Raw genomic sequence first — 18271 nt, forward strand, 5'->3', positions numbered from 1 at the left:
ACGAACTCAGCTCAAACCTAATTCTGAGTTGGAAGCCTTCAACAGGGAAAGGGACTGATTCCATCTCTCTTAATAACTCCAGAACCGCCCCCACCACCACCACCATGCCGTCCTACTTCTTCTAGAGTGGATGAATTTAGTGTGTATGCCTGAAAATGGAAAGGGTTAAGGAAAAGGAGGAAAGGGCAGTGAAGATCTCTCATGCCACAGCTGTACACTGAAATCGTTGCCCTCCCGCAGCTGCCTGCCCAAAGGCTGGGTCTTTAACTTGTGCGGTAGTGGAGGTGCCCTGACAGGAAGCTCCCACCTGAGTTCCTCAACTCCAGGTAGGCCTCCTTTGGCTCTAGGCTCACCATTCTCCCCTTAACCCCTGGTTTCTGGCTGCCCACACCAGTAAACTCATTCTGTTAAATTCACTCTCCCCTCCTGGACCTGGTTATAGTGTAATAAACAATCCACACTTAAATCTATGCACCTAACATATATGGTTTTCTTATTTACATAACTGGTACACTGAATGGGCAAAACACTCAGGGTCATTTCATAAACAACTTAATTATTCTTCCATGACTGCCTTTCAAATGTGCCCTGATGGATTTACTTTCCAACTCTTAGACAAGTTTTTAGGCAAACGTCATAGTTCTTCAGTCATTTTTGGCTTTAAAAAAAAAAAAAAATCATATTTCAATCCTAGAACAAATGCACAGTCTCCCCCGTGGGCTCACCTTTGCTCTTCTATTCTTCCTCTTCCACTCTGGTTTCTTTAAGGTGGGTGGCAAAGAGGACAGGGATTGGAGGAAAGGGGTAAAGTAATGACAAACGCTATTGTACAAGTAATTCAGTTTTTAGAACCCTAGGTCGTATCTAATATCCAAATGCTGGGTTATCTCATGGGCTGGGCATCTGTGGAATTATCAAAGAACCACTTCCAGCTCTTTAGCCCCGTACCACGCCTGGAGCTAGAGTACATTCTGATCTCATTATTCCTGCCCTCAGCAACTAATATACAGTAAACACTCACTGCCTCTTTCTTTTTGAGTTCCGTTTGAGTGGACTCCTTTCAAAACACTTCAAGCCCAGTGGCTATCATTTTCCATGGCATGTATTTAGTCCCCAGAACTCAGACAACTTTGCCACTCAAAAAGGTGAAACTGGCCCAATCACTGTCTCTTCCCCTCCTCATTCTGTTATTAAGGCCTATTCCATTGGGCACCGTTAAGAATAAAGGATTCCCCCCCGCAAAAAAGAAAGAAAATAAAGGATTCCCCATGAGTGAAATGGCTGAGGTTTACCCCTTTAAGTCTTAAAGCATTTTTAAATAATTTTGGTTACAATTTTTTAAATTGTGCTCTTTTATAGTATCCTAAATATAATTTGCTCTTTAATTGATAGAATCCGTACATTACTTGGTATGTTAGCAGGTTTGACTTTCTCAAAATACTTTCTGCCCTTGGATCCTGTAACACTACTCTCTTATTCTACTTCTAACTATTTTGGTCTTTCTTTCTCAGTCTCCCCCAACCCACCTTTAATATCAGTATTCTCTGGAGTCTGTCAGTCTGTCCTAGGGCCTCTCTCTCTTCTAACTTAGGTAATTTCACAGCTGCACCTTTAAATCCCAAGCACACGTCAACAACCATGCACATGTTAATAATTATGACTTTTTGTCCCTCTAGCCCAGCCCTTCACCTACTTGCTACCTTCATACGGGTTTCATGTCCTCTCAAACTTAAATCCCACTTGTTCTCTCGTACTCAGTTTCTCAATAGATGCTCCTGTAAGTCACAGAATAGATCGTAACATCTGACTCCTCACTTCCTTAAGCTCCACAATCATGGACAGGACTCTGATCTCATCACTCTCTACTTAACACCTGCTAAATCCTCTTGAGAAAAACCTCCTACTTTAGCCACTCATCGCTAACTCTTTATTCTGGGGACTGACCTTCTCTGCACATGATTCAGGTCATTACTACAGGAACAACCACATTATTATGCAACCCATTTGTTGGGCTCTGGACACCTGACCACCTCCTTGGCTACAATGATGAGTTAGGAGATAAACATCTGACACAAGCTAGGCCAGGAAGTCCCTTCCCCAGGACGTTTAGGACTTGGAACAGAAAGGGAGTTCACCAATCTCAGCGGGTTGTTATACTATACATTGTTACATGTAAGAATGGTAGGCAATTGTTTCCTGCCATATACAGACCAGAGAAGTTAAGAAACCTGGTGTATAGAATGAGAAACAAGGGTGGGAGAAAACTGAAGCCAGGACCTAAAGAAAGGCAAAGTAAACTATACGAGTTCTGAGTTTTTCAGTAACATTCTACTTAATTCTGAGGTCCTATTACATGAAACACTAATAGCTTATGTCCTTTTGGCTTAAATGAATTTATGCTGCTTCTCTCACTAGCAATTCAACCAAGAATTACTGGTGACAGAAACCAAATATAGAAACCAAAATCTTTAGCCCAACCCATAATGGCCTACATGATCTTACCAGTCTAATCCGGAATCCCCTCTTCGTGGTACAGCCAAAACAACTTCCTTTGGCTGTTCCTACACACAAAAATCTTTCTATTCCAAGCCTCTTTTCCCTTCCCATTTTATTTAACTCGATATGACATACCTTTCAAGTATCAGCTTAAACTTCAGAGTTTCCCTGACTTCACCTTCAGCACCAGGATGGGGTTCCAGTTGTGTCTAGTTTCAATGACTAGCCTCCCCAAATTAATCTCACATACATGCACACAATAAGGAAATTCTTACAGTGATAGCAATTCTGATAAATTTCTTACCTCAAATGCCCATTCTTTTTCTTCTTCCCCATCCAGAAATAAACGTGTCTCTTTGTAAACTTGGCCTATATCCAGGTTTAATGGGGATATGTCAAATTCAAGCCTTTGCAATTCAAATCCTAGCCCAACACCTATGGCTTTTATGAAGCTTTCTTTTAGTGCCTAAAATAAAAAGAAACATTTACTCTTAGAGCTTTTAATAGATAAACATTTTTCATAAAACCTACAGGTCCAACACATCTGGATTTTTAACTCTATACTACATTATGGCTATAAGCTATTTTTTTACTCTAATAGTAGCATGAAGACAAACCAGCTGTGGATCTTAAGGCAAACCAGTTAAGCTCCCAGTGCCTCTATTTTCTCATGTGTAACACGCAACAATAATAGTACTTTTCTCAGATGGCTGTTATAATTACAGTAACTAACTTACATAGAGCTTTAAGTCATGTCTTCTGGCATACAGAAAATTTTATATAAGTGTTAAATAAGGCTTCATGTGTGAGTTCCTTTAAAACAGAAATTAAGCATTATTTGTAAAAAAGTGATAAATGAAACATCTTATTTTAGCTTCAAAAGTAAGTACCTTCTAATTGACCATTAAATATAAGTTCATGTTTCTTAAATTTGTTACAATAATGCATACAAAAAAATCATGAAGTTCTCAAGTAATGACCTATTTTCTTAAAACACTGTATGAACTACTGCATAACCAAAAAATTTTGCTCCTACTTTTATCAAAGATAATAGAATCATTACAGGAATTTACTCTCAAAATTAGAAAAGAAATTATACCCAATTCCTATAAAACATATCCAGCTGAGTCCATTCGTCCTTAAAGCTTTTGATTGTTTCCCATTCTTTGTTGGTAAACTTTCTTTTCATAATATGAAAGAATTCGGAAATTGAGCCACGACCTGTCAATTGAGGAAATAAAGAATTAAAAATAGCAGTTCTATTACCAAATATGTTAAAGACAGCATATAAAAGAAAATCATAAGCCAGTCTTACTTTTAAATAGTCACAATAATATTATAATTATGTATTTGTCTCTCTTTACTACTAAGCAGGAGCTTTCCATCATCGTTCATTTGTTTATTCTACAACGATGTACAACATGTACAAATGTTGTATTAGGTTGGTGCAAAAGTAATTGCAGTTTAAAAGGTTAATAATAACTGCAAAAACCACAATTACTTTTGCACCAACCTAATACAAATATGTAGTGAACTAATGGTTAAGAACAAATCGATCATGGTTCTTGCCCTTACACATACAGCCTAACTGGCCTATCAGAAAGCCTGGCCCAAGGTAGATGAACCACAAATGTTTACTATATGAATAAATGAACGCTAACTATTACTTGGTAAGTTACTTCCTAAATGTTCCTCTGCACCATTATTTTCTAGAAAACCTCTTGAAGGCAGTCCCTCTACCAATTCTGTTAACATTGCTTGTCTACTCTAATTCCAATTCCCATTTCTAAAATACCCAACTTCAAAAACTTGCCATTCTTAACTGGTTGACTACAACTCTAAAAAGGGACAGATAGCCAACATAGTACGTCTAGAAAAAAAAAAAAAAAGTCAAATCCCCTGGTATTTAATAACTAACTCACCCCCCGAGAATTCAACAATTAGAAATCCCATTATGATTATTCATTTTAAAAATACCCAGGTGTTGGATGCTGGAAATATCATGATGAGCAAAACAGACATGGTCCTTCATAGGGAGTTTACAGTTTCTCCTAGAGTAACCACCTACCTTTCCCATACTTATCTCAAGGGTAGAAAATATTAAGAGCCATTTCTCCCATGAAATTAAGATTCCCTCACCATAATAGTCAAAACAGTCTCCTCTTGCTTAGCCAGAAACTGTATCTAATGTCCCTACAATAATATGTAATCCAATAGTTCAAGACAAAGATCCTCACTTATTTTCAAGTTCATTACACTCATTTATCTATCTCTACTCCTTAACCCTCTACTCTTCTCAAGAAGAATAATTTTTCAATCCATTTTATGAATTTAATTAATGTCTACTGTTTGTTTGTATTTGTTCATATAAACATTAAAAGATTATTTCCTAAAAGTAGCCCAGCAAAGCTATAAAGTCATTTCATGGAACATCAATGAAATATTAAATTGTGATCTTATAAGTCCCAGAGCAGAAGATTCTTACCCTTTTGGGGATATGAACCCCTTTGATAATCTGGTGCTTATTCCTCAACACTTTCCTTAAGGCCCTTAATAAAAACTGTCTTGTAAAAATGCAAGCCTCACTAGTACATACTGGCTTGACAAATTATACACTAAACAAACTAAAGCAAGCAAGTTTGTAAAATGATTAAAGTAAATCTGAAGATTTTAAATACTGGGAGCACTATATCTACATAAATATGAACTGTTTCCTCTTGACTAGATTCTGGCACAAACAGTGTAAATATAATAACAACAATGGTAAAAACAGTTATCTTGGATTTGGAAGACAGCATTATATACTGGTGGTGCCAAAAAAACGTATGCAAGTGGACACTTTGGTCAACGTTGCTCAAGCAGTAGTTCACCATAATCAGAAACGTCTGGACGCTGATGGTAACCACTTTGAGCACCTCTTGTAATTGCAGAAATCAAATGTGACTTGTATTCATCTTTTGTTATCAGTATATATTAAGCATTACAATTTTAATACAGTGTTCCTTTCTTAAAATGTGTATTTTGAGTGGAACTGCAGTTTAAACAGAATACCAACCAAAAAGCCTAAAATTTAAAAAGATATGCTTCTTGTCATCTATAGTGTCATTTTATTTGCTGATTTCTTCAAGTTATAATTTCATAACCTTCAAGAAGCCCTCTGATTTTTAACTAAATATGATGGGGCAATCAAGGAAAATAATTTAAATATGCATGCTAATAAAAAACGAACTGATAAACATAAAAAGCAATCTAGCACAATCACTGGAAAGCAATCATGTAACTGATTATGTACAGCTAAAACTACCTGATGTGAGAGTGTTTTCACATACTTTTGAGAGTATCTTATCTATTCCACAAAATAAGAGGCTTCACAGCAACAGAAAAAGATGATTCAGCCAAAGGGAAACAGCGCCACACTGTGGCATTATGCTGAAAATACACAGTGGTTGAGTATTCCTAAGTATTTAGTTTATCTAGGAAATGGGAATTAAAAAAAAAATCAGTACGAAATATCAGAATAATAATACATTTATCCCTCAAGCTATCTGAAGACAGAATAATTAGACACCTAAGTTGGAAAATCCTCCTAATACCATCACGTATTCATGTCCATTACAATCTTCATTTTAATCATTCTATCACACATGTAAGAACGTTTACGTATAACACGTAAGACAAAATGACAAAACTTATATAGAGCCACTAACCAAGTTTTCAAAAACCATAAACTCCATCTTATAGCTTAAACTTTAGGGAAAGCAGTGTTAGATATTAAATAAGTGTTCTGCAATATCAACTAATCGACGTCATACAGCAACCAGGTTATTAAACATACTTTAATAACCTACAACAAAATAATTTATAGTCAACACCCTTAGCTGCTACTGCAAGCCTATGGAAAAGTAAGAAAATCCTTCTAACCTCAGAACCTGAAAGCCCACCTATATCCATTTCTCTCCAAAACAAGGTCAGCGACACACACACACACACACACAGCATCTCAGTTTAAGTTCACCACTCTTAAACAAAAGGGGCCAGTTATTTCAGGGGGGAGTTGAGCAATGTCTGTGTGCTTCAAGGTAATAAAATTTAGCTTTGAATAATAAATCATTAGAAATTCTAGTAGTTTCATTTTCTAAGTACTGGACTACATATACTCTTGCTTGCATGGGAAGTTACAGTCTTCTAAAATTTGAGGTAATATATACACAATAATGCTTGACTTATTAGCTCACTTGTTCAGAAATTTATCCAGATACAAACCCAAAATCAAACAAAAATGTCTGAGTTACTAATACAGGTTTCAAAAAATACATGCATAAAGCCTGTAGTATGTTACTGACAAAGGAGCTCTTTAAGCCCTCAGTGCAAGTGGCTCAAAGCAGAAAAAGCACTAGGTTGAAATATGAACCTATAGAGTTACACCTATGCATGAAACTCTCCACTTAGGCAGTCCTGAACTGCAGTGCTCTTGTGTTTATTTAAATGTTGCATTTGTCAATAAGTACACTTATCAATATACACAAGAAAATGGCCTAGAGGACACGGGGTACTTGGCAGCAAATGTGTTCAAGTAAAGGGAAGGACTCCAAAAGCAGGGTAGAGGAGCAAAGGGTGGGGCCACCCTGAGGGGCCAGAGAACAGAGCAGGGAGCCACAGGATTAGCCTCAGGCCACCACAACTAACATAAATTGCTCTGCTGGGTTTCATACTTCCTTGGGGCTCAACTTCTCCCTTTTGAAATGGGAATGTCTATTCTATGCCTGTTCCACCACTGTATTTTAGAAACAGGTGATTTGCTCTCAAATTTTATAGGTTCACTGATGGAAAAGGAATTCTTTCCCACAATGGATCACCCATACCTGATTTAGATGATTCAGGTGAGGAGAGATTTGCAACTTTTTGAGTTGACATTTAGATGAGACTTTGGACTTAAATGCTGGAAAAGGTTAAGACTTAGAATGCTGGGATGCAGTGAATTGATTTTGTGTGGGTGGATGTAAATCTGGGGCGGTGGGCAGGCAGAGGATGGACTATACTGGGTTGAATGGTATCTCCCAAAGTTAATGCCTACCCAGAACCTCAAAATGTGACCTTAACTTGGAAATAGTCTTTGCTAGTGTAATCAAGTTAAGATGACATCATACTAAATTAGGGTGGGCTCTATTATCCAATGACTGGTGTCCTTATACGGAAAAACATTTAGACACACAGAATATAGGGGGAAAGACCATGTGAAGATTAAGGTAGAATTGAAGTGACACGGGTACACGCCAACGAATGCCAAGGATAGCCAGGAAACTAGGGAGAGGCAAAGGAGTCTTCCCGGGAACCTTCAGAGGCAGCATGGCCCTGTAAACACCTTAACTGATTCTAGCCTTCAGAACTGTCAGGTAATACATTTCAGTTGTTTTTAAGACACCAAGTCTGTGGTAATTTGATAGGAGCCCTAGGAAACTAATACACACATGAATACAATTTAACATATATACAGACACTTACACATTCTTAAAAGCTTAGTGTTATGCCCCCGGTGTCAAATATTAAAATCCTGGCTCCATCACTTCTTCCCTGTTATTTATTTACCATTTCTATGGCTTTTTCTTAAGCTATACAATAGGGATAGACTGGGTAGATTAAGGAACAAACATGTGAAATGCAAGGAACTATTAAGTACTTAATGTTTGCTATAAAGTTGTAGTAGTTATTATTGTTATATGTATAGCCTCTTTTGCGAACTGTTTTATCAAATTTTTTATTCATTCATCAAGTCTTAAGTGGTTTTCCTATCAATACTTACAGAGCGTTTTATGTATTAACAATACTAACCTTTATCTGGCATATTTGCCACAAATATATTCCCTGGTCTGTAAGAAAAGCTTTACTGTGAAATCAATTACATCTGCTGACTTTGTGATTTCTTGCTCTTTTAAGCTTAAAAGGTATCCTTCTTTAAGAAGTTTGACCAAACATACAATTCTATTGTGTTCTAGTAATTGTTATTAAAACCTAACTTTATACTGTTGTATAGTATGAGACAAGGATCTAATAATGGCTTTCTGATTATTTCACTCATAAAAAATGTGGATTGGTTACAATCTTTTTCTTTGTTGGCTCTGTAAATTACATCGAATAGTGTTTCCTAAATATTAATATGTCTAACAATCATCTGGGAAATTGTTTCAATACAGCATCCCTGGTTGCATCTCAGAAATTCTGGTTCAGTGGGTCTGAGGTTGTTTCAAGGAACCTGTACTGTTAATAAGCATCCTGGGCGCTTTTAATATCCTGATCACCATTCTAGAAACAGCATTCAATACATATAACAGTAACAAGTACCACAATAACCTTAAGAGATGACATTTATTAAGTACTTAATAATTCCATGCACTTTACATGTTTATTCCTAATCTACCCAACACTGGTGGTGGTGGAGCTGTTTAGCCGTCAGGATGCAAAACATACTATGTACATGTACACACAAATTCTAAAGGAATTAAAGATTTGAATGTAAAAAAAAATTACAATTTTTGAATAAAATCTAGGAGACTCCATAACCTTCAAGTGGGAGGAAATCTTTTAAGAGTTTGATTTTTTTTCCCCTAACAAGACAGAATTTAGAATTTATCAAGGAAAAGATAAGTATATTTAATTAAATAAAAAATAAAATTCATATAGCAAAAAAAATAACCAAAACCAAAAGATAATAAATACCGGATTCTTAACTCTTCTAGTTGTCTATTCTTTTACTAACAGCACATCTTTTGTTTACAATGCCTAATATAAGTTTTAAAAAATGGTAAGGCAAGTTCCCTCTCACTGTGTTTTTCATACTTTTCTTAGCTATCAGTTCCTCCGTAAAAACTTTAAATACATTTAACTCAGTTCCACAGAACTTGTCATAGATTTTTGAACTTGCAATTTCTTTAACAGATGGTCAATAAAACCTAATATTGAGAGGACACACATTTTACAGTGCCTAATTACATGGGTTTTGTAGTATGGGTTTCAAATACATGATCTTCTCCTGTTAGTTACTGTAAGTCACCTTAAAGCAGGATAGGTAGCCTAGGAAATTGACAACCCCCTCCAGGATACAACCCGAGTTGTCTCACTGGTTACACAAGTAACAAGTGACTGTATCTAGCATCTGCAGCTGAAGAAAAACAAGAACCATTTCATCCAGCAAGGATAATAATCCCTATAATTTACCTGGGACCTGATCTTGAGCTAATTTTAGTGTCATTTGCATTGCGGTTATTATAACTCCCATGATGCGCCTGACACCATGACAGTTCTGGAGGAACCAAATAAAGAAGAAAAAACGGGAAATGGAGGGTCCCGCACAGAGGTGAATGAACCAAGTCAATGGGATGTCACCAATTCCCGCCCTGGGAGGGATAAAAAAAAACAAACCTGGATCATGACTTCCTTGGTGTGACTTTCTAAGTTCACCTGCACTTTCCTCCCAAGTGTGCACTTTCGTGTTCAATAAATCGCTTTTGCTTTTTCCTGCATCTGTTTCACTCCTGAATTCTTTCTTGTGTGGAGACGAGAACCTGGTCACTGCTGCTCCGGGTTGAGTCCTCTCCTGGACATCCCCATGAGCCTCCGGCAACAACCTTGGGTAAGTGTCTTAACTATTCTATATGATAATAGTACAGTTAACCCTTAAACATGGGTGTGAACTGCGCATGTCTGTTTACATGTGGATTTTTCCCAATAAATATAGTCGATCCTCCGTCCCCAGCTGCACATCTGTTGATTCAAACAACTGCAGACTGAAAACAGTATTTTCGATCTGAGGTTGGAAATCCATGAATGCAGAGGGCTGACTGTAGCATTGTTCTACACCATTTTACATAAGGGACTTGACCATCTGCAGATTTTGGTAACTGCAAGGGGTCCAGGAACCAACGATCCGCAGATATCAAAGGATGACTAGTTAAGTTTTGGGGGAGTCAAAAGTTATACATGGATATTCAACTGCATGAGAGGTCAGTGCCCTTAACCCCCGTGTTGTTCAAGGGTTGACTGTACTTACGTCCTAGGCTTAAGTGGATGAAATAAGTTAACATATATAAGACATTTAACATAATGTCACACAGGTAGGAGTCGTTCAATAAATACTAGTTCTATATTGTGACCCCACTCAAATCCTCTGTACAATGGAATAGACCCATCCAGTAACTGGAAAGGGGGATCACTCCTTGCCAGTAAAGGCCTGGTTTTTCAGTCAGGAGTCCAGTACAAAGGGAAGTGTGACTTATTAAGCTACGTACAGGCTCTAAATCTCCAAGCTGGGGGCAAAAAAAAATGCTTTAAGCACTTTCTGCAAAATGCAGATGTAGACGAATGTAGATCAGCCCAGATAGAAATGATAGCGGAATAGATTGCATCAGGAGCAACAAAGCTGAAACTTGAATCTGAGGAAAACTGAATCTCTTGAGAAGACTCAAGAGAAGAAATATTGTTAATCTTAACCCACTGATGAGAACAGTTTATATTCTAACTAGTATCTAATATGTATACCGTTTTCCATTGTGGTTGTGTACCCAATTTTTTCATTTTTCAACAAATTTAGTATTTTAAGTGAAATTGAGAACTACCATTTGTACATTTAACAAGTAATTTATTGTGCACCTACTATGTCCTACACGCTGTTAGGTACTAGGTATATTGTGGCAAAAACAAGACAAGCATGGTTCCTGAACTTATCTAATGAGGGAGAACAGCTAATAATCAAATAACCAAATTACAGTTACAAATGAGAAGGGCTGAGAAGGAAGTCAGGAAAGTCCTTGCTGAGAAGGTACCTGCTACCTCTCATTCTTCTGGTCTCAGGTACTCAAGGAAACTGTGGGAGAACAGAAGGATCAGTTCTGCAATGACCTTGAACAAGAAAGTTTGCTACATTCACCATGGTAATAAAAGATGAGTGTAGACAGAAAATAGTGAACGAAGAGAGGAGCTGAAATACAAATGGAGAGATAAATGAGTAAGATGATAGGGGTCATATTAAAGGGATTAGATTTTATGAAGAAACAACCTACCTATGAGTTTTAAGAAAATTGCTGTAGGTTTGTTTAAAGACTACTCCAACTCTGTATAAAGAATGTATTAACTAACTAGGTGAGGACAAAAGTAAAAAGGGGGAACCAAATAGAAAGTCATTAAAATTAGTGCAGGAGATGGTAAAGTGGAAGGAGACAAGAAATAGGCCCCACGACCTCCCTAGATATCACATAATACCGCCACTTAATTATACTTACTATACTTACTTTATGTAACAGTTGTTCTAGAAAATAGTTCTATTATACAATCATTTCAAAACTATAAATTAGTATTAAATCTCAAAATATTGACTCATTTTATGCTGACAATATCCAGCAAAGTTATAATAAAAATGTAAAACCATGGGGAAAACTATTTCAGTCTTTCCCCAAATTTAAATCTTAATTTTTATATTGTATCTACCTGATCTAGCCTTATTTTATAAATATGGGAACAAAACTGAACACTTCATAAAACTATGTGCTTTTACACTTATGATATGTAAATAAACGGTAGGTAAAATTAGAAAACAAAACAACAAAAAAAACCCACCAAAATTTCCCAACTGGGTACAGTAAATTATAATGATTATGTACAAAACACCTGTCCCTCCAGGGTTAGGAATGTATTACATTGGCCGTTTATTTATACTAGGGTCCCCAATGTCTTATAATCCCTGTTCTCTAGGCATTCGTTAAATATTTATTGAGTGCCTACTTTTGTATAAGGTTACTTTCTCCGTTAAGCAAAGAATAAAGTGGTGGTTGCAATAATCTCCTTAATTGTGGGCATCAGGCTAGGAGGAAGAAACCCAAAGCTTCCTAGATCCATTATTATATTCTCTCCTGCCCTGTCAAAGCACCAACAGAACTGGGAGAGGAAGGGAAATGATTGGCACCTAGCAGAAACGGCTTATGTGAGGGCCGGCCTGGTGGCTCAGGCGGTTAGAGCTCCATGCTCCCAACTCCTAAGGCTGCCGGTTCGATTCCCATATGGGCCAGCGGGCTCTCAACCACAAGGCTGCCAGTTCAACTCCTCGAGTGGGCTCTGCCCCCTGCAACTAAGGTTGAACACGGCACCCTGAGCTGAGCTGCCTCCCGGATGGTTCAGTTGTTGGTTGGAGCGTGTCCTCTCAACCACAAGATTGCCGGTAGATTCCCGCAAGGGATGGTGGGCTGTGCCCCCTGCAACTAGCAACGGCAACTGGACCTGGAGCTGAGCTGCGCCCTCCACAACTAAGACTGAAAGAACAACAACTTGAAGCTGAACAGAACCCTCCACAACTAAGATTGAAAGGACAACAACTTGACTTGGAGAAAAGTCCTGGAAGTGCACACTGTTCCCCAATAAAGTCCTGTTCCCCTTCCCCAATAAAAAAAAAAGAGAAATGGCTTATGTGACAAGGAAAGACTCCACAAACTCCTACATTTACCTGCTGACCAAATGGGAGCAACAGAACTGAGTTTTTCAATATACTAATGATCCCCCCAAAGACTGACTCCATCTAAGAATTGACAATCTAATAAAAATGTCCAGTACGAAGTACAACACTTCTCTTGCTACTATCCTAGGCTTTATACTCCCATCATTTAGCAACTCTTGGGAACATCCCTTGCTCAATTTCCTCACTTACTCTGATACGCAGAGCAATTCAAATGAATCTCCAGTGAAGTAAACTAGTGTCTACTTCTCACCCTCACTGAGAATTGATGCTGTGTCCATTCATACTTCCGAAATTCATGACACAATAATACTAGTGACAACTGGAAAGTATCTCTTGCCCTGTATTTTACTGAATATATCATAGCTTTTTGGCAATGAACCAGCCAAATAGGAAAAGGTCTCGGTTCTGTCATTAGTCAAATAAGATTAATAAAAATTGAAGGGAAAATATCTTAAAATACAATTAACAGGAAACTGAATCTTCAATTAATGTTCAACTGCCTTCCTGTCATTTACTAAAAGTTTAAATTAGTAATTACTTATTTATCCAGGATTGACCAAAGCCAACATTGTCCATCAAGGCAATTGGTAATAAAATCTGTCTCACAGACATAATTTCCAGATATCAACCTGATGAGCCAACCATTACTGTATATGCTGACTCCATTCTACAGAGCAATGGCCTCTGATAATTTCTGACTTTAGGAAAAGTTCATTAAGAACAGCAGAAAACTATGAAAGCATATGGGCTCACTCCCATGCTCACTCTGAACACTCTATAGCAGAGGTTCTTTCAGAATAAGCCTTTTATGACCCTGTTGAAAACCAGATCCTCTCCTTAGAAAAATGCACATGTGCACACAAAATACAGCAATTTCAAGAGGGTAAAAGAAAATGACTTGATGCTTATCCAGGAACTTAGGTCAAGAACCCCGGTTATTGCTAGTAGAGCCTCCTTCTGAGCACAGAATAGAGTTGGAATAGAAAGGTTTATCAGCAGATCAGAAAAATTAGCTGGTGGGAAAATTCAAGGTAACGACACTGGCAGCAAAAGTGAGAGATGAAATTCACAGCCATACTCTGAAGCCTTACTACATACAGCAGCAGAGTGTTCATTCTGCTTTATGACCTAAGTAAGGTGTGCTAAGAAATGTGCTAGTGACCAAACTCAGATATAGCTAACTAGTTCCTGCTCTCATGTGGCTTGTAAGGACCAGGGGAAAGACAATCATCCTGATAAATAATTACAAACTGTGGTATGTTATTAGAATGAAGAAAATGTATTTTATGAGCTCCTACAACAAAAGACTCTAGCTCAGTCTTCCCTAAAAGGATTGAAAGGTAATCAGTAAATAAGTTACCTATGCAGAAATGGGGTTCAGCGATAAAGTTAATACAAATCTTCCAGACCAAGGGAAACATAAGCAAAGAATCAGAGGTTGAGGCATTGTCTAGATTAGGAAGTTGCACTATGAAATTAGGGAGATGATGGTTCTCTTACAACAGCTTTCTTTTTGGCCTCTTACTTATCTTTTGATAAAAACAATAGTATATTCATTTTAGGGTGGTTGGGATGATTAAATCAGAGAATATATGTAAAGCACTTAGTAAAATGCCTTAGCACAGAATAAATGCTCACTAAATGTTAGTGAAGATGAAAATCACAGTTAAGAGAACCTGTGTTCTAGTGAAATTGCCTGGGCATACTCAACCCCACAATGAATGTTAGTAGTTTCTACAGCCACCAATTACAAATTTCTAAGGCAAAATATAGCCGCTTACATATTTTAATAATTACTTGCTCTTCATTTGTACTTATGTAAATGTGTTACAAAGAGCTGTATTTAGATATTGCATAAACATGTTTGTTATCTCTTCCTAAAAACAGTAACTTTATCATTGAGATTTTTTTAAACAAACCAACAACTTACTGATGAACTGATACAAACTTCAAGTGAAACAAAGGTCTTACAATATAATTACTGTTTTTGAATAGAATGCTACTCAAAGTTGACCCAAGTCCAATTCGATTTAACATCAACTATTTAAATAAAAGACAAAATGAGCTGCTGAAAAACTGTTCTCTACAAAACTTAAGTCTTTGAAAATAGTTTCAAAGTTAGTCTTACATAACAAGCTGAGGTATAATTCAAAAAAAAATCTTTACCTTTTCTCTTTGCCTCTAAGCAAAGCATTATGTGACTCCCCCCCAGCAATGGAGAATCTATCCTTTATGGAGAAGTCTGTTAATTAAAGTCAAAGAAATACACGCTTTTCAGATATATGCTGAGATACATTACCTTTGAGTGCTGAGCACATTTTTCCTATACTTAAATATCTACAACAATCTCCTGGCCTGAGATTACTCAATAGGTAAGCACTGAGACAAGAAGATACTTAACTCTTGTACTACAAAAATGCAGCATTACCTGGAAAACTAGTTTTCATTATATCGATTCCAACTTGTAGCTCAGGTTCAGCAGCAAGTACAGCATAATCCCCTTGATGAGAGATGTTAAAGTTGAAATTGGGGTAAGGATTCAATGAGTCTTTTGCAAGAACTGGCTTTCCTTTTGCAGTTCTTTGCAAACGAATATTATTCCAAGGGATATTCAATTTCTCTGCAACTAACTTCCTTATCATCAGACGACCAGCCTGTTAAGTAAACAAAACATCTGGTGTGTAGAGGTTCACTGCTTGTAACATACAAAGTCTATTTTTGTGGTTCCTGAAATATTCATTTTTAAAAGTTTTTAAGAGTACATATGTATTAAATAAACTGCATTAAGATTTAAGCAATGCTCAAGAAGTTAGAAGAAAAAGCTCAAGTCCCTCGTTAGTAATTCCCTCAACAGGTAACCAGTTAACCAGTAGGCATCCTTCCAGTCTTTTCTCTAAGTAACTAAATATATGTTCATTTGCATATGTTTTTGCTGTCTATCTACATATAAGAGATCCTACCATACATAGTATTCTACCATGTATAACCTTTTTAACTTGTGTTGGTGATTATTTCATATCTGTACATAACCGTCTGGTCTGTGCACTTTTAACTATGGCCTAGTATTTCATAGTATCAAGAGACTACTACTTGAATGACTTCCATTATTGGACATTTTAGGCTGGCTCTAGTTTTGCTAATTATAAAAAATTCTCCAGTGAGCAACCCTACCTACATCTTTGTGCATATATGCAAGTATTTATAGACCCTACATACCCATCATTCAGTTTTAACAATTAGCTATGCATGGCTTATCTTTTTTTCACATGTATCCCATCCACTCTCTCCCACCTCCACCTAATAATTAAAAAATTACTGAAGTCACACAAAAATACCCAAGAGTATAAGATGACAAAGTATACACTATTTTGCAAAATACCTTTCAAGTTTTTTTCAACTCTAACATTTAGAAACTGCAACATTTTGAATTCCACAATTTCTTATAATCTATAAAAAATAATTTCTTGCAATTTATAAAAAATATTCGCCAATATGCCTTCAAAAATTATCAGCTGCATTTCAGATGAAAAGGTGTTTCAATATAGAGACAATTCCAAGAAACGACTGCCTTTGAAGTGGGTTAATTACAGGCTGTTTCAAATAGCACTAGATAGAAATTTTGAAATCCAATTTTCCATTTGTTACTTAAAAATATATAACTAAAATAAAGTATTCTATTTAAAATACCCTTTCTCAAGCTATCTAGTCAGGAAAGTATGCCTGGAATTGCATCCTCCCTGGACTTCAATTTCACTGGTAAAGGTCGCTGGTTTAGGTCTCTTCCAGTTCCATGATGTGCGAGGATAAACGAAGTCAGACCGTCAGTATTTTCGGGGGCCTTCCACGTACAGGGTGCCCTTGGAGAGTGGTGGGATATTTAATTGGCAGACTAAGCACGTGAAATGGGTCCACGCAAAGAAAAAATAAACTTGGTAACAAATAAAAATGTAAAAACATTCATTATGGGAAAAAAGCCAATTACTTCTTAGGCCTTCCCTACACCTATTTTATGGTTTCACAGGATCTCTATTTTCAATTACAACGGGGGAGGGGCTCATTTTTACAGCAATCGAGGCCTCCGAAGCGACTACAAAGGCCGTGGAGACCAGGCCGTACGCACAAACTCAGCAGCGCCAACCACTCTCGTTCGGGGCCGACCAAGCGTGGGCTAGAACGCGGGAGTCGACGCTAGAATGGGGGCGGTGAGGTCTCCACAGTCTGGCCCACCTCCCCCGACATCTGCTTTCTCGGCTCAAAATACCAAAGACCTGTAGTAGTACCATGGCTGCCTTAGCGTCCCGGGCAAAGACGAACTGGCCAATGCGCTCCTTCTCCTCGGGCTGGATCGATCGCACCGCCAGCAGCCATTCGGCTCGGCTCGGCAGCCAAGTGCCGCAGGAAAAGGCCCAGCGCACACCCTCCATTGCTGGTACAAAGAAGAACCGCTGGGCAAGGAAAACCATACACTGAAAACGAACCTCGCCGCCACCTCAAGCCTGATGGCGCGGACACTCACGTGGCCCCACCCCCTTCTTCCCGGCGCCTGTGCGGAAGGGGCGGGGCGCCGCGCTACGACTACGAGCACGTTGCCCATCGGAGAGCCCTCACTTCCCGCCCCCAATACCGCCACATCCTCCTCTAAGAAAAGGCAGCTGGTGGCTGAGACGGAGACCCGCCTCTGCGCTCTGCGGCAACGTATGACGTCATGGGGCGGGGCTTCGGCGGCGAGCGGAGGGTGGGACCAAGGCCACGAGCCGGATAGTTACGCCATTCACACATGGAGAAGTGCTAACGGGACAGCTGTGCTAGCCAATCGCAATCAGTGCTCCGAAGGGAGACTAGGGTGGAGTCTTCGGATACTGCAGTTGCAGGTGGGTGATCTCTGGGGTCTTTGGGAAAAATGGGACAATAGTCTTATTCTTGGGGACTAGTATCGGCCCCTATAACCCACAATCCACAGAAGAAAGGATTCCCTTGGCTTCGGCAGCCTCTGCCGCTCTTTCGTGTTCTGGAACGGGAGAGGTTTCCGCCGCTGGGAGGGGACTGCATGGTGCCCCTGGAGTTGAGCTTCGAGGCGTCCCTGAGTTGCCTTCCTGTCCTTACCCTCAGACCCTTCGGTTTAATCCCACCGCTCATCTAGGACACTAACTACTCTCCCTAGCAGTCGCCCATCCTGAAACCCGCCTTCGAAGGCTGGGGCCCAGACACTGCTCCTAGTGCGGGGCGCCGGCCCCGCCTGAATCCCAGGCTGCCTGAGAGCCGCTGGGCTAATGCTGA

General features: G+C 38.6%; 2 protein-coding genes across 4 annotated transcripts in view; one reads left to right on the forward strand and one right to left on the reverse strand.

Annotated features, from left to right (window-relative positions):
- The window catches only part of AASDHPPT (aminoadipate-semialdehyde dehydrogenase-phosphopantetheinyl transferase), a 61920-nt gene extending 44321 nt beyond the window's left edge, over positions 1 to 17599 (reverse strand). For 2 of the 3 annotated variants that reach the window (XM_088791477.1, XM_088791478.1), the window contains exons 1-4: positions 17275 to 17599; positions 15423 to 15648; positions 3596 to 3717; positions 2801 to 2962 (exon numbers count right to left, since the gene is read on the reverse strand). In XM_088791477.1, coding sequence (XP_088647603.1) covers positions 2801 to 2962; positions 3596 to 3717; positions 15423 to 15648; positions 17275 to 17457 — 693 coding nt within the window. In that variant the 5' untranslated portion in view covers positions 17458 to 17599. The remainder of the gene's footprint in view (positions 1 to 2800; positions 2963 to 3595; positions 3718 to 15422; positions 15649 to 17274) is intronic. The other variant, XM_019747823.3, reaches the window with a different exon arrangement.
- Positions 17600 to 17716: 117 nt separating this feature from the next.
- KBTBD3 (kelch repeat and BTB domain containing 3) overlaps positions 17717 to 18271 on the forward strand; it is a 29646-nt gene continuing 29091 nt past the window's right edge. The window contains exon 1 of the mRNA XM_019747820.3: positions 17717 to 17865. The gene's annotated coding sequence lies outside the window, so the exon portion shown is untranslated. The remainder of the gene's footprint in view (positions 17866 to 18271) is intronic.

This window comes from Rhinolophus sinicus, chromosome 14 (assembly GCF_057876585.1).
Source record: "Rhinolophus sinicus isolate RSI-liver-muscle chromosome 14, RSI-T2T, whole genome shotgun sequence".
Lineage (NCBI taxonomy): Eukaryota > Metazoa > Chordata > Mammalia > Chiroptera > Rhinolophidae > Rhinolophus > Rhinolophus sinicus.